At 37.2% G+C, this 15,439-nt stretch overlaps 1 protein-coding gene across 1 annotated transcript; it reads right to left on the bottom strand.

The window, feature by feature from the left end:
• Positions 1–7,430: 7,430 nt before the first annotated feature.
• On the bottom strand, positions 7,431–8,840 carry HOXD11 (homeobox D11). Its single transcript, XM_050969078.1, has 2 exons — positions 8,234–8,840; positions 7,431–7,663 (listed from the first exon to the last, which is right to left on the bottom strand). The coding sequence occupies exons 1-2, from the start codon at positions 8,838–8,840 to the stop codon at positions 7,431–7,433; spliced, it is 840 nt and encodes a 279-aa protein (XP_050825035.1).
• Between the last annotated feature and the right edge of the window lie 6,599 nt (positions 8,841–15,439).

The following is a 15,439-nucleotide window of genomic DNA, read 5'->3' on the forward strand; positions in this document are numbered from 1 at the left end:
CATCTAGAACGTCAGGGGGAAAGTGCTCGCTCTGCTCCGGAGCCCTGCGAAGCAGCCCTGGCGCACTGCGCTGATTTAAAACAAGGGGCTTTATTTCTTTTAGTTGTGTTTTATTCCAAACGAACTGAATCCGAATTCACCGAACCCCTAGCAGCTTCCTGTCCCTTGGTCCAAGGAGATGGGGACAAACATGAAACAAGATCCTTGCAGGCAGAACGCCCCGGAAAACCACTGTCATGTACATAATGAAACCCCATAGTTTGTACATTTTTTTTTTGGTACGAAAATAAGTGGTTTCTACTGATCGCGTGGACGCTCATTACTTCAAGACTCTGTGCAGTTTCAGGCAGAAGACAGTTATTTGGAAGCAATGTGCTCTCAGAGCAATCGCCCCAAAAGCTCACTGCATGAGAAAGGCTCTTTCTCCCTCTTTTCCTTACTGCTAGTAATACTAATTACAGAAGAAAAAAAAAAACCTTAAAAGTTTTAGACAACTGGGTGTGCTGAACCATGTGCGAAATCCGAAAGTGTCATTGGTTATATGCAAAGAAAAATATGTTTTCCTTTTATGGATTTTGTAAAAGCATTGGTCCCTGACAAGCGAAAGGTACAAAAGGTTGTGGAATTTATTAATACGTATTAAGAAGAATCAAGGCGATCAATAAAATTCTCATCTACATTCTTGGGCTACTTGGTAATTTTCTTGCTTCTGAAGCTTTTTAAAGAGTTATACCCTCTGTTGCCACACACGGGAAGATATTTTATTAACAAATCAATCGAGACTTTGTAAAGGATAAGATTAATAGTTAAGATTTAGCATAATGGCGTTCGCGTTATGAATTATTGAAAATTATACTATTGATTTTTTCCCCTCGCTACTAACCAAGAGGGTCAATTTTGTTTTAACACAAGCCGTCAAATATTAAAAGCTAGACTTTGACATAACGTGAGTGTATTGTTACCCTAGATTCCTAAAATTGTTTTACAATGCTCTCGCTGTCTCTGCATATGCAAAATAAAATAAGATAAAAATAAAATAAAAAATGACTTCCCCTGGACACTGAAAGCACCGTAAAGATAATTTTTTCTTCTGTAGCATTGCTCATTTAAAAACATACAGAAACTCAGTTTTTTTAGAACTGTTCAAGGCACTTCTTTTTTTCCAGAAGAATAAATGCAGCATGAATATTTTTAAAAATCACAGAAAGCAACAGTAACTGCCTACATGTCAAATTAGACTTTTATTTTCCAACATTTTAAATGTGTTTTGTTGTTTGCCTCGTCACTTTGTATCTATATTTGCATCCAGAGCTATTACTTTTAAAATTGTGGGAGACCAGATTTGATCGAGAAACAATTCATTATATTTTTGCCTAGTTTCAAACTCAAACATTTCTCGTTTAAGACTAGTGCTGTCAGGGAATTTCATACAGATAGAGTGAACTTGTTGATAAATTCCGTTTCAGGTTCAGCTAGCTATTTGTTTTGGGCCTTTACATAATCAAAACACTGTTTTAAAAAGTCCAGACATCTAAGAATAAACAGCACATAAAGGGACGTTTAAACTGTATCTTTTGCACAAAAACATAGTTTGAAATGGCATATTCCAGCAACGTGAATTTGATTTTTATACGAGTTCCTGGTATTTGAATGTGTTCCACTTTTCCGTACACTTTACATTGTTGGAAACAATAACCCTATTTAAAATCTCGCTGTGGCAATGAGACAGACCCTTTAAAACCTTATCGCAGCTGTTCAAATACAACATCATTGTCAGGTTAAGAGCCAGTGTCTTTTACAGCTTCAGTCTAAAGCTTCAGTGTTGCCAGAGAGTTTAAATATTTCCTTCATAATATGAGCTGCTTTTAAGATTTTTCTGCACTCCCTAAGTCTTGTACACCCCCCCGCCCTATTCGTGTATGTTTAATCGCCACAGCGCATTTAGGACAGAAAATAGGATTATGTGTATCTTTAAGATCATTATCAGAGCCATTGCTAACATTTGCCTGAGCTCAGGAACAAATTGCAGTTGAGTTCACTGCTTGCGGACTGGGATTTTCCCCCTGCTTTCTAACAATTTCCTCTTTTGGAACAACAGCCCTGACAACCCACCGAGTTTAAAGAAAAAAAATACTATTTTCCTTGACACAGTTCAAGACTTGACTGTTAAATCTAATCAGGAATTTTATGCCCATCAAATGGTCTTTCGTAATCTTTATTTACTCTTTAAGAAAAGACTGTCCCAGAAATATTCCGATTGAAGTATTATCCAAGAGATTTGCTATGTATTTCGCCCAATAGTAAAGTTAAAACAATAACCTAATCCTTAAATGCTCTGCGTTCCTGCGTCTGTTTAATTTAATGAGCTGACTCTGCTGCTGCTGATTATACATTACGTTTCCTTGATTTAAGTGAAAATATGATTTTAACATGTCAGAATATGTAGTTCAAATTATTATTATTTAATACTGAGTTTAGGAATGTCGAATAGCTCAATTTGATCATAATAAATCATGGCTTTTTAAAATCGAACAGGAAGCAGCCTAGCTTTTATTTGGAAAAATGAGCATAAGGAAAGTTGGAGTGTGTTTGCCACAGAAGTTGAATAAACGCGCAGTAGTCTTTAGGGAAATGGTTACTTACATTCTGGGGTTTTAATGTCACTATTTTTTAAATCATATGAAGATGGAATAAAGTAATTAACATGAATAAATAAATCAATAGTGTACAATAAACGAGATATACAATCTACATTAATATAAAAGGTTTGCTTTCAAAGCCCCATTTTTTTCAAAGGAGGGGACCCCCCAAAAGGGCCCATATATACTAGATTACTATTTGTAATAAACTATAGGTTGACGTTATGCTTTTCAGTCTTAATAAATATTAGTAGTAGAAATTCAAGGTTAAAAGACGTTGTTGTGAAGTTTAATTTTCATTCTCCTCCCCCATGTTATTACAGGTTATTTGATTTTTTTCCCCAACTGTTCTAACGATTCTTACTTGCAATTTCCTATGTTGGTATCGGATTATTGGCGTGGGATGGGAGAACGGTTACGAAAAAGGAGAGATATTTTGCAGATGTATTAATCAGTGCAAAAGATATTGCTAGAAACAGCTAACTTTAAAACAGACAGAAACACAGGAAGTCTTTAGTAATATTGCTTTCGATTTGAGGATTTAATGTAGGAAGACGCTAAAATGCGAACTACATGTTTTATATCACGCTCTTATATTGCTCTGAGATTGAAGAATATTTTTATTTAGCAAAAAAAAATTAATTGGCTGCAATAGTGTGACCTTTCTCTTTTAATAATGTAATTGTAACACTGTCCTGCTTTTCGCGAGTCACGTTTTTCTATGAAAGAATCAACTTCTGGCTTGGATTGTCGGAACTTTTAAAAAAATATACCGATGCCATTATGTATTTCAACAACGGTGATTGCACATTAGCTTTTCCTGCAATGGTGATATTAGTGTGTTGTGTGATCACACGTAGGTGTGTTGCCTATATTAGGAAGATATTCGCACATGGTTTAAACCTTAGCCTATTGTGCATCCATATTTATTTGTACACATAAGTACAAAACTCAGTGTGTGATCTGGTTGTTATCAGCGTTTAGCGTGTAGTTAGGCCAGTGAATACGTCCAATCTTATTTATTTTAAATGTACCTTTACCTATACATAAATTCCTAACAATTTGTTCTTTAACCAGAAATACTCTGTTCGTTGTTCTGACAGAACCAACCAAAACAAATTGGGAAATCGCTGGCAGTTTTATAAAAAAGTAAACTCTCCCTTATCCATCCACAGAACCATCAAATTTACATGATGATTCAAAAAAGAACAAAGGCACGTTTTAATCTTCATCTAATTATTTAATTAACAGCAAATATGATTTCAATCACAAGTTTACATTCGTTGAGAATGGCCTTAGTATAATTGTGAAGGGCTAAAACATATAAAAGCCAAGAGGTGGAGTGAAGCGGCAAGATCTCAAAAGAAGTACGTTAATTTTAAAACCAACCAACCAACCTATCAACAAAAGACTTCTGTATTTATTCCTTCTCGAGCTAAGTAACTAAATTAATTTTTGGGGCGAGAGGGTTTACTGTGTATTCTGGATTCTGTTGATTAGCGTTACCTTTCTCCTCAAAGATTCCAATGATCTTAGATGGGACAATGTCATTTTATTACAGACGGCAAAGCTATTTCTAAGAAACCGTTAACAATGAACTTCTAAAAAACAGATAAACTGTCAACTAATTATTTCACGTGGATAGGGCTTGTTAAATAGAGGATACAGTTGACCAAGTAGATCATGCATTAGCTAGTTTTAGGTGAATTTTGCAAATAAGCAGATAAAAACAAACTGATCTTTGGTGTTATTATTTACCAGTGCGTGGGGGGGAAGAAACATGTAAATTCACTGGAAATTTTCCAGGAAATGTATAGTGTTATATTTAATTTTCAAATCTTTTAGTTACATTTTAATAGCTCTCTACAGCATTATAAGGAGAGAGATTTTATTCAACAATCCCTTGGAAAGGTGATGTTCCGATATTCAAAATATGTACTCTTCCGTTTTGTCATTTACCGTATATTAAATAGGCATATCCAGAATCAAAGCCCGTCTTTTGTTTAAATTACATACACATCTAAAACTATGTTATAGCTGTGTTTACACTTCTTTAAGAACAGGCTTGCTAAATATCTTACAGATAAGCTTTGGAAAAGACACAGATATTTTGATATAACTTTCGTTCTTTGGGTGTTAAGATTGCACTAAAAAGAATACATAGATTTTCGCTTTGCTGAACGAATTCTGAATATCATTATATTTCTCTTAAAATTATAGGATTTTTAAACCTCGGATGTCTTATAAAAGATTACGACCCAAAATTTTCTTTTCAAGTGGCATATTCCTTGAGCATGTCACGGTTGTGGGTTATTTGTTTAATAAATCTTTCTGATGCTTTATTTTCTCATTTCGAAAACCCTGAAATCTCATCGTTACTTATATATTAGATATTTTATTAGTAGTACAATTACTATTAAAAGGAAAATAGACTTGAACATCAGGACGATTGTAAGCATTACAGAAAGTGAGCGCGCCCTCCTGTGGAATTCAGAAGCAAAGCACAAGGGAGTTTATTTCTCTTTGGCTTTCCGTTCAACCTGGGTGCTTTTAGGTGTATTCAACAATGGGCTTAATTTCTGTTTTTAAACAGACATTAAAATATAATATAGTTGAAAAATTCGGCAAAGATTATATCGGTATATTTAGTTTCTGGTGCTCATCTTTGCGGTGCCTTAACATTTTAAATGACCATGTGTGCTTGGATAATTTATTAAATACACCATAGGGATCTGAAAATCAAATAACTTATTCTTACACTATGGATTAAGACTCGGAAGAGATGTGAGATTTTTGTGATAATGTTGAATTATATATTTTAATAGTTTCCTATGATTACATGTTTCTCCATTCGACAGAATGTTTCCTGTTAAAATATATATTTGAAGATGAATTCTCTGGAAATATTGTTTTCCTCCAAAATACCTAGTTATTTTTTACATTCCACTGCTCTCCATGTAGTATTTTAGCTCGGAGCGCTTATCGAAAGAATGGCCTTTCCTAGGTTTCCTCAACACCACTCAAGTAGTAAGAAACATTGAAGATATTTTAACATAAATGGCGGATTCCATTAGGGACCTGTCCGAACATAGCGTTATGAGGGAGTATTCATGAACGTTGGAATTTTCTTAGCGTCGTGATGCATTTGCTAATAAGGCGAGCTATGCAGTTAACGTGTGTGAGTGTGTGTGTGTGTGGTGAGTGTATGTATGTGCTTGTGAGAGAAGGAGATCGAGAGACAGAGAAAAAGAGAGAGAGAGAGTGGGTGGTGGTTGAAAATAACAGAGGAACCTTAAGGCGCCTAATTATTCAGAAAGGTTAAAGGTGATGACCTTGACATTTTGGAAGTTCAAAGGCATACACTTATGTTTTTCTTGCTAAAGAGTTTAAAATTTTATTTTTTCAACTATGCCACCTTGCGATTTCATCAGATCATTTTTAAGGTTTTTTGGTCATTTCCGGACTTATTTCCGTACTTTTGCGTTTTTTGGTTGCAAGTGTAATGAGACCCACTTTTCTATTCTTTTTCTATTCAAAAAAGCCGAATTCTTTTCTCATTCCTTTCCTTTATTGCACTTTGCGGAAATCTCTTTTTCATCCACCAGAAGGTGTACAATATAACCCAATTAAGCTGTTTGGAACCTCGGCTTTTATGGTGTTGTCTAGACAGTTCAAGGTTTTGTAAACAGCTTGGCCAGGTCATACCGCATGAAGTGAAGAGGGGACCTTCACCACATTCTTTTACTTTCAAAATGAAGACAAGGGCCAGTTATTTTATACTAAGTTGGGAAACTGATTACATTCCTGTGATTAAATATAGGAAACTCAGAACGACTTGGTAAAAAACACGGTGAAAATATTCCGGTTTTTTCGCTACACTTTTTTTTTAACTAGTTGCAATTGTTTACAGCTGCCTGTTGTTTGAAACATTCAGGGTTCCCATTCTGACAATCCTTTCCTAGCTAGTAAACATCCATCTGAGCTTTGAATTCTTGTCTCGAACGACAGACGCCTGAACAGTTAATAAACCTTTTTCATAGTTTATAGTAATTGTGGCACCATCAAAAGTGGTGGTCTTCAGCCAGCCATGTTTGGGCTGCCTTAAACTGAGAGGAATAACAGTGAAGGTTTTATATAGAATCAGTTAGAGATTTAAACTAACATTTAAATTCTGTTGAAAATAATTTGACTTAACTTCCTCCATTGTTACTTCATTGAATTTGGCTCTAGTCGGGTGCACACTCTGATCTTTCAGAAATGGAAATCCGTAACTGAGCAGAAGATATAACCTTAACTTTACTAGAAACCATTTATTCACATGTAAAAGACAGTGGCCCATGCGTTTATATGACAATAGAAACACACATACGCACACACGCACACACACACACACCATGTACATTTACCATCTTTTAAATAAACTGCATTCATTTAAGGGAGGAAAGGGTTATCCTAGATCAAAACCAACAGGGAAAAACTCTTTTTGAAAAGCAAAATCTACCATACACACCGCCGGTCCATTGGTTTCCATCATGAAAGAAAGAAAGAAAGGAAAAAAAGCCACCTTGGGCGATAAACACTGGCGAATGGACTTTTGGATTTACTCTAGCTTCCCCTTATAAGGAACGTCTTCCGCCAAACCCCCGATATCTCCAGTGGACATTGATTGTTTGGAGGCACCAGAGTTGAACAAGAAAATGAAACTTTGCTTTCCGCAGGGTGAATGTGTCCTGTAAACCAATCTCCTGGTATACTCAGATGGCAGGTTAGATAGGGATCTTTTCTTTTCTTTCAAAACAAGGGATTTCCAGTGAAATATTGGAGTCGATCTCTGTTCAGTTTCTTTTCTTTCATCCTTCGATTCTGGAACCAGATTTTAACTTGTCGATCAGTGAGGTTCAGCATTCTGGACAACTGCAGTCTTTTTTCTTTGTTTATGTACACGTTGAAGAAAAACTCACGTTCCAGTTCTCTGATTTGATATTTGGTATAGGGACATCTCTTTTTCCTTGATCGCTGGGGAACTATTGAAATTCAAGACAGAATAAACTGATGTTATGCTGTTCCAAGAAACACTTTCAGATAACGACAGATAAGACACATTCATAACATCCCATTTACTAGAAAGCAGCATCCTAACAGTTAAGAAAACATTCTGAGAGATTTCTCCCTTTCCCATCCCCTCTTCTGGGTAACTTTGCAAAAGGTGGACATTTCCAACTTCCCCTTAAAATAGACGCTATCTAGCAGTACAGAGAGATGTTTAAATTGGTTGGACATATTCCAAGGTTCTCAAACTACTCCCCTAAACAAATGAAAATATCAGAATCTATAATTAAGGGTGCTCTGGAAAATAGCTGTGAAATCTCTCTGCCCCCTCCCAAATCAACAATTTAATAACAATTAATATCCTTCTCCAAAAATAGCGTAAGCCCCAGTAAATTGGTTTCCTATCGTAAACACGCTTTACAACGGTAAAGGAAATCTTATAGGATATATAAAATCCTTTGGATGCTTATAAAATTGCACATAAAATACGGCTTGACAAAGTGTTGGCCTTCCACGGTTGCCCCGAATTTACTACTGATACCTACCTGAACTGTTGCTCTTCTCTGCAACAGCCTCACCAGAAGGGGAACCGGCTCTGTTTTCTGTTGTCACTTTCTTCTCTTGGCTGGAAGGTGTTTTACTACAAGTGCTATTCTGAGTTTTCAAGTCAGTCTTGGCCGCTTCCCCCTCGTTCTCTGCTTGCTGCTGGTATGGAGGTCCATGGGCTGTCTCATAAAACTGGTCAAATCCTTGCGGGAGAATGCCGTTCCTTCCCACCGTGTTGTAGAAGTTGGAGGCAGCCGCGGAGGGTCCATGGTGGCTGCACACAGGATCCGTTTTGAATAACATTTCCGTCCTCCTGTTAGCAGGCTGGAGAAAGTCTCGATGCATAACCTCCTCAGCTGAGTAATAAGGAGCATAACTGCCCCTATACTGCCATTTGCTGCGCTCTAATCCGTATTCCCTGAATGCCACTTCTCGCACAGGTTGGACATGAGGTAAATTAGAAGAATAAGGAAAAGTCATTTGACAGGAAGACGATTGCGACAAAAAAGAGGGCTTCGTCGAGAAATCTGAAGGTGAAACGTAATAAGCGCACCCTGGTAGATACATATTGGATGCACTGTGGCTGCAATCGTCAAACTCAGTCATGTCTTCCTTTTTGCGATTGCAAGCCACCAGGAGACTTCAGTGCATCGAACAAGATCCATCTATTGCACAAGAGGGTTTGGACAGGATCAACTAAGAAAAAATCCCCACAGTGTGCTGACGTGCAATTCATCTTGATTGATTCTAGTGGTAATTATGTCACGTGACGCCATGTAGAAATGTCCTTATATCTATATCAGCCCTTCTGAAAGACTCTTAAGACCTCTCCAAAGAGCTTCCAAGCACCGAGGGATGAGCAAAGCATTTGTACAAATGTTACATTTTTATCTTTCTTGCTGCCATGGCAAGATGGGGTAAATATATAGAGAGGTTAATCACCTGAGAATGCACAGTCTGTGTAGCGACTCCTACACACTGCTGGAAATCCAGCCCCTACCACTGAAGCAAAACGCACGCACACAGAACTCCTCCGATCCCCTCTGTCTAGGCATGTTTCTACACATATTTAGGGAAATAGGCACAGATAATTCTACTGGGAAAGGTCATCCCTAGCTATCTGGGTGTGAGCTTCAAATCAGAGACCTCGACACTGTAATATGACAATTTAGCATCGGAAATATTTGCGTGTTGCTACTTACACTGGTGATTAGCTGATGATAGTAAATTTACGAAAGCTAAGACCCTATTTATATATTCTAGTAGATTTGCTAACTCAGATCTAGAAATCCATAGTTGGCATAAAAATCTGTTACAAAATTCAAAATATGAGACTCAGTAACCTTATTTTTCCTTTCCCTAAGTACTAGCCCTGTGTGCTTGTCTGAGGGTGTGTGTGAGAGACTGAAAAGAGAAATATGCAAATAGCATATTACTATTAGGCTATTTTGTTAAAGAAAGTCTCTTTCGGGGTTCATTTGGAATTATGGAGAGATTATGATACAACATCATATCTTTGGAGGAAAAGAAACCCAACAGCCACGATTTCTTTGGAAAGCGGAATATCATACAAAGTGACCGGATACCATGAACTCCAACCAATGTTCATTTTCATTTCATAGTTGGGAGTTTTGGTAATTAACGCACAGCCACATAATAAGCATTAGCCCATCTTATTTTTTTTAAATATTATACCTAAAATGAGCACAAAAATGGGCCACGTAGTATGAAAACAAAAGTATTTAATTAATTAATAAGCTTCAGAAATAACCCTGCACCAAGACAATTATTCATTCCGAGGGCATTTACCAAATATCTAGAGGAATCTTTTGTTCCTCCCCTGTACAAAATGTCCAGTTTAGCCACAGGGCATGCTCGTCTCCAAATAAAAAAACAACCGTGCCTTTATGCCACATAGAATCGATTTTGTGGAAAAAAAAAACACCTTGAAAGCCAAGCATTTTCAGAATACTGTCTGCAAACATTCAGGCCACAGATGACTTAAAATCTCACACAATGCAAAGCCCCTACAGGTGTGGAAGCGGACTGAAAGAATAAAGAAAACAAACAAAAAGGAAAGAAAGAAACCCAGAATCTTAACTTGGTTATCGCCGCTGAACCCAGAAAAGGGGCTCAGTATAACCCAATGGGGTATAAAACATCTGCACTGCGTGGTAGCAGGGGTATCCGCAATGACAGACACCTACTATGCGCACTTCGCTTTTAGCTGTAGAAAGAGGGAGGTAGAGGTATGGAATCTTTTATTCCGATTCCCTTCCTCCCCCCCAAAAAAATCTTCAGACGTGTCCATATGATACAAGGGTCGTCAAAGCAGCTCCCAATCTGAGCATAATTTCCTATTTTCCAAAGGGACTATGTCCAAAGCCATTCAGACAACTTGAAGTTCAATCTATTTTTTCCAGGGTGCCTCGCTTGCATATCACCATTAACGCAACAATCTGATTTGTCCCATCAGATATACTCACTAAAGATCCCACCAGATACAACGCAGAGCACATAACACATAATTTCCTTCCTTGTGGAAGACTTTCAAGCCTTTTAAATTTTGCTGCAACAACTATTTACTAAAAATGATGACTGTGTAGCTAAAATGGCTTCTGTGTCTCTTCCCACTCTGAGTTCCCAGCACAACACGGCAAAGATTCGTTTGCACGATGCTCCAGGATTTCTCAGGACTAAGTTACTAATTTGATAGGGAGCTATGAACCTACGGAACTTCATTTTCTTTAGCACCCAAAACAACTAAGAAAGCTATAGTCGAAATCGTATCCCTTCCTTTGGCTGCTGAAACCCTAGAATCAATTAGATATTGGGGTAGGAGTCAACCAATTTCAAGCAATTCAAGTTCAACGACATGCCGACGATTTGTTAATAAGAAAACAGCTCAATTAGGAAACAATCCCTGACCAAAACCCAAAACCCAACAATCTATTTTTTTGAAAGTCCACCCAATAACACCGCAAAGATTCCACCTGAATGAGATGAATGTGCAAATTCCTATTTGCTAAAGCATTTTTACCCCATTTTGGATCCTAGTTCAACTACACGTAATCCTTTTTCCAAGCAGATGAAATAGCATCGAAACATAAATGCACATAATGGATATATTCAAGCGAATACTTTACCCTTAGGCGTCTTGTAACATCTGCAATCGTTGCCTAGAATTAGTAAGTATACTTGTCCAAGTGACATTTCCAAAAGACCTCCGCGAAAATTAAGACGACTTGCATAACATTCGGATTTAAAAATATACCCAGTCCGGCTAGAGAAGATGCGGTATTTTTGTGCCACCCAAGATAAGACACTAACTTGACCTTAACTTTGTTATGGCGCCCCTAGTATCTGGAGAACGTGAACAGACACTGTCTGGCAGCTCTCGTAAAAACTGACTGGAGAAGAGATTCTGAGTCATTTCATTTATTGCCACTACAGTTCTGCAAGAAAGCTTTTCCTCCCTGCCAAACTTTAATTATTTATGCTCTTTTAGGAAACACAAAAGCATCCAGAGGTTCCTTTCCTTAGCAATAGCAGGAATGAAAACTCTATCTTAATCATCTTATCCGAATTAGGTTTCGGTCCGAATGTAAAGATGTTTATGTTGGACTGAATAAATGAATGTATGTGTGTATTGCTACAATGCATGCATGTCTGTGTGCTTATTTGCACGTACATAGACATACACGCACCCAGAAATCTATAGGTAGATAATTAAATATAGGAGTATATACATAGATGAGAATATATTCTTGTTTACTTATTTAATATATAGATATTTATTTAATACATACATGTATGTGTATATGTATTTAGATACAATTATATATGTATATAGACCCATGGATATATATAGTATGTATATCTTTGTGTGTGTGTATGTATCTATCTATCTATTTAATCACACACTCAGCTGAATGTGTGTGTATACACGGTATATCTTTCTATATATATATATTTGCATGTATGTATATACACACAGAGCGACGGTAGTTGCTTTATATTTAAAGTTGCAGTTTATATACAAAATATTGTGCCTCTGTGTGTGTGTGTGTGTTTATGTGTGTGTGTGTTTGTGTGTGTGCTTTGGTTATATATTTTAGATCCTAGGTCTCTTTTATTTTCTGCTTTCATTTCAAGGCAATAAAGAATATAGATTCACAGTAAGTGAGCATTTTAGAGCAATTAAGTTTAATGAATAATGCATTGTTCTTTTCACATTTTTTCACCCAATATGCCTCTCAAGCTTTAATATTAGAAAATTAAGAAATAAAATGGTTGAGCAGTTTGTAAATGTAATGAAAGGAAGGTGGAAAATGCAATATAAACAAGTCAATATAGACATATTGATAAGGACTAGTATGCGGGGGAGGGGTCGGATCAGCAATGAAGCTTCAGAAGTTTTGGGTCTTTTCCTCTGGATATTTTCAATAGAATAACTTGGTATTATTATTATCGAAGAACATATCAAGAGAAGAAGAGTTTTGTATTTGCCATTTCCCATTAGCTTTAAATAAAAAATCTTTAAACATGGAATTTCTGGAGTTCTCAGAATGCATTGTTTCGCTGGTGGTTTTCAGAAGTGTTCACTTTTGAATAGCGAGATCCTCAGGCGTATTTTTTCCTTCATCGTGTAATGAGGTAATATGATAATTTAGAAGACATAAATACTAATCCCCAGTTTGCTGGCTCTTATTCTTATCATCGAAAATATCTCTGGACGCGTTTCTGCTTTCCTCTTCTGCAGCAACCAGCCTTAGGCATTCAGAAACCTTGCAGATACACTGCACCCCAAAAACGCCAGTATTTATATCCAAAATGAGCTGTAAAGACTGTTTCCTTACAACTGCCATAACACATTTTAAAGCTGATGATTGGATAGGAGCAAAGTTCAAATGTGTCTTTTTTTTAAATTATATGTTGGCCAACGCTGAAGCTGATTTCAGACAGTCTCTAGGCTTGTATAAATAGATAGTTTCTTTGTACTGTTTACTATCATTTTGATTCTTATTCACTCGACTTGAAGGAAGTACATTTTAAGCATATTTCATATCAGAAAAACACGGGTATAACCCAGTCTCTGTCATTTTGAATTATTATTATAAAGGAAAGGCAGCCCAAGATTTCGCATGCAGAAAAAGCCTCTGCATTAAAAACTGATTTACGTGAAACATACATTCAATAGACATTTTAATCAGGACCTAAAGATCCCTGGAAATTTTTTAAATATAAAAGCCAGTAAATATCTGTGATTTTCATTTGATTTGCATCTGGTAGAGAGCTCAGCGTACTGCTCACAAATCAGTTTCACATTTAAGGTAAAGGGATCACCCGCAACGAAGTAAGAGGAATGGATTTAATTCTATGAAACATTTAAAACACATCAGATGAGTTGGAAAATGTGTCGAGCTCTTCTCGATGAAGTTAGAGGTATTTATAAAGGGAGGTGTTTGCACTGCACGAAGGCACAGAAGCTTTTGTCCTCAGAAAAAATATATGCGAGTTGCTTATTTGAACAGCCAGATGAAATAACAGTCATGGAAGTAAATCCCTCTCATGAGCTGGAGAGTTTTCAGTGTTTACCTGGTTCTTTGGCGCTAGTACTTGTTGTTAAGGTGTGTGATTGAAAAGAAATTGCAGATCGGCCTGTATTAACCGCATCTTTATCGCCTACAATAGAGTGCTTTGATTTTCATTTTTTTCCCCCTGTTGTAACATTTGGACCAGGCCAAAGTCATCCCGACCAACAAGGCTAAAGGCAGCGTAGGCTGCGCACAGCACAGGCCACCAAATAAACCATTTGCAGCAAACAAAGGGCGCGATCTACAAGATTTTTTTAGTTCCATTTCTAGATCATGCAGCTTGAAACAGAGCAAAGTTATAGTAACGTTGGCGGCGGGGGCCGGGAATGTCTAGTTTTTAAAAACTCCTTCGCAAGCGACATTTCGCTTCTTTCTTTCAGGAGAATAGGGTGGGTGAGGGAGCTCAGACAACTGAGTTTTGCACTTGGATTCTGGCCAATGAATCAAAACATCTTATCATGGACGTGACTGAGAGAGCATTATTTTTGTCAAGGCTGTTCAAAGGCAGTGAACGTGTGTGGGTGTGTGGCGGGGGGGAAAGACACCTCAGCAGCTTTGCTGACAGAGACAGACCAATCTATGCGTCGAAATAAAAGTTCCTTTTTTTTTAATGGAGCAGGCAACAAGACCATCAGCAGTCTGCGCATCTGACAACCAAAGCCAAAGGCAGCCCGTTTACATGTGTTTCTTTGTGATATACAAGTCAGAAGCTGCGGCAAAGGGCTCAAAGGCCTGACCATTGATTTTCCATTCACAGTTTAAAAGTCTAGGTATAAGGGCAGGGCTGCAGGAGACAACTGCAGCCTTCAGTCGCACATGAATGTTTGAAGATACACAAAGGATTTTTAACCCCTAGTACTTCAGGCATTTTCATTTAGTTTGCCTCAGCCTATCACTGAAGAAGAGAGATTTATTCGACCCCTTTTAAAATAAGTAGCAGGAGTTAATGCATCATTTTCAACATGCAAGAAGCAGAAAACCTTTGGGCGCTTATGAAGCCGTGTAGTCAGGTTAAGCCATGCACTTGCGCACAAGTCACGTGCCCAGTTAAACTGTATGCCCCTGGGTTCTCGGATCTATGCCATTCCGTTAATGGATTATTAAAAATAGGGTTTATTTGTTATAAGTTTTTCCATTAAAAAAAAAGTTATTCCGAGCCACAAAATAAACAAACAGTGCATTCTCGTACTGTAGGGCAAGTTAATATATGAAGGGACTAGCCAGTATTTAAATATCCAAGATCATTACTAGTCAATGTTTCTTTATTTTTTTCTGCAAATTTATGTTTACATACAGTTAGAGAAATGGACCTTAGCTCAGTAAGGCTCATCCTCCAAGGAAAGAAAAAAGTAGAAGAAAATCTGTTATAAAGGGAAATTAAGGATAAGAGCTGATAATACAGATCTTAGTGTATAGCCTTTTGAGGGGTTTACTTTCTTCGTTTTGGCCAAGAATTCAATATTTGCGAATGTACAAGAGCCGCAAAGGTTTGCTTAGAACGTCTAGAATTTGCTTTAATAATAATAATAATAATGTTTTTTATCGGGAATATACTCTACGCTAGAGTTGCAAAAGACAAGTTCAGTACAGGAATGGCAAGATATTTGT

The sequence above is a fragment of the Gopherus flavomarginatus genome, chromosome 10 (genome assembly GCF_025201925.1).
Source record: "Gopherus flavomarginatus isolate rGopFla2 chromosome 10, rGopFla2.mat.asm, whole genome shotgun sequence".
In the NCBI taxonomy this organism is placed as follows: domain Eukaryota; kingdom Metazoa; phylum Chordata; order Testudines; family Testudinidae; genus Gopherus; species Gopherus flavomarginatus.

What these genes read in the sequence shown, in the direction of transcription:
- HOXD11 (XM_050969078.1), bottom strand. Translation starts at nt 8,840, where the DNA reads ATGACTGAGTTTGACGATTGCAGCCACAGTGCATCCAATATGTATCTA. An exon ending in AGAGAAGAGCAACAGTTCAG is followed by an intron (nt 7,664 to 8,233) that starts GTAGGTATCAGT and finishes GAATTTCAATAG; the next exon opens with TTCCCCAGCGATCAAGGAAA.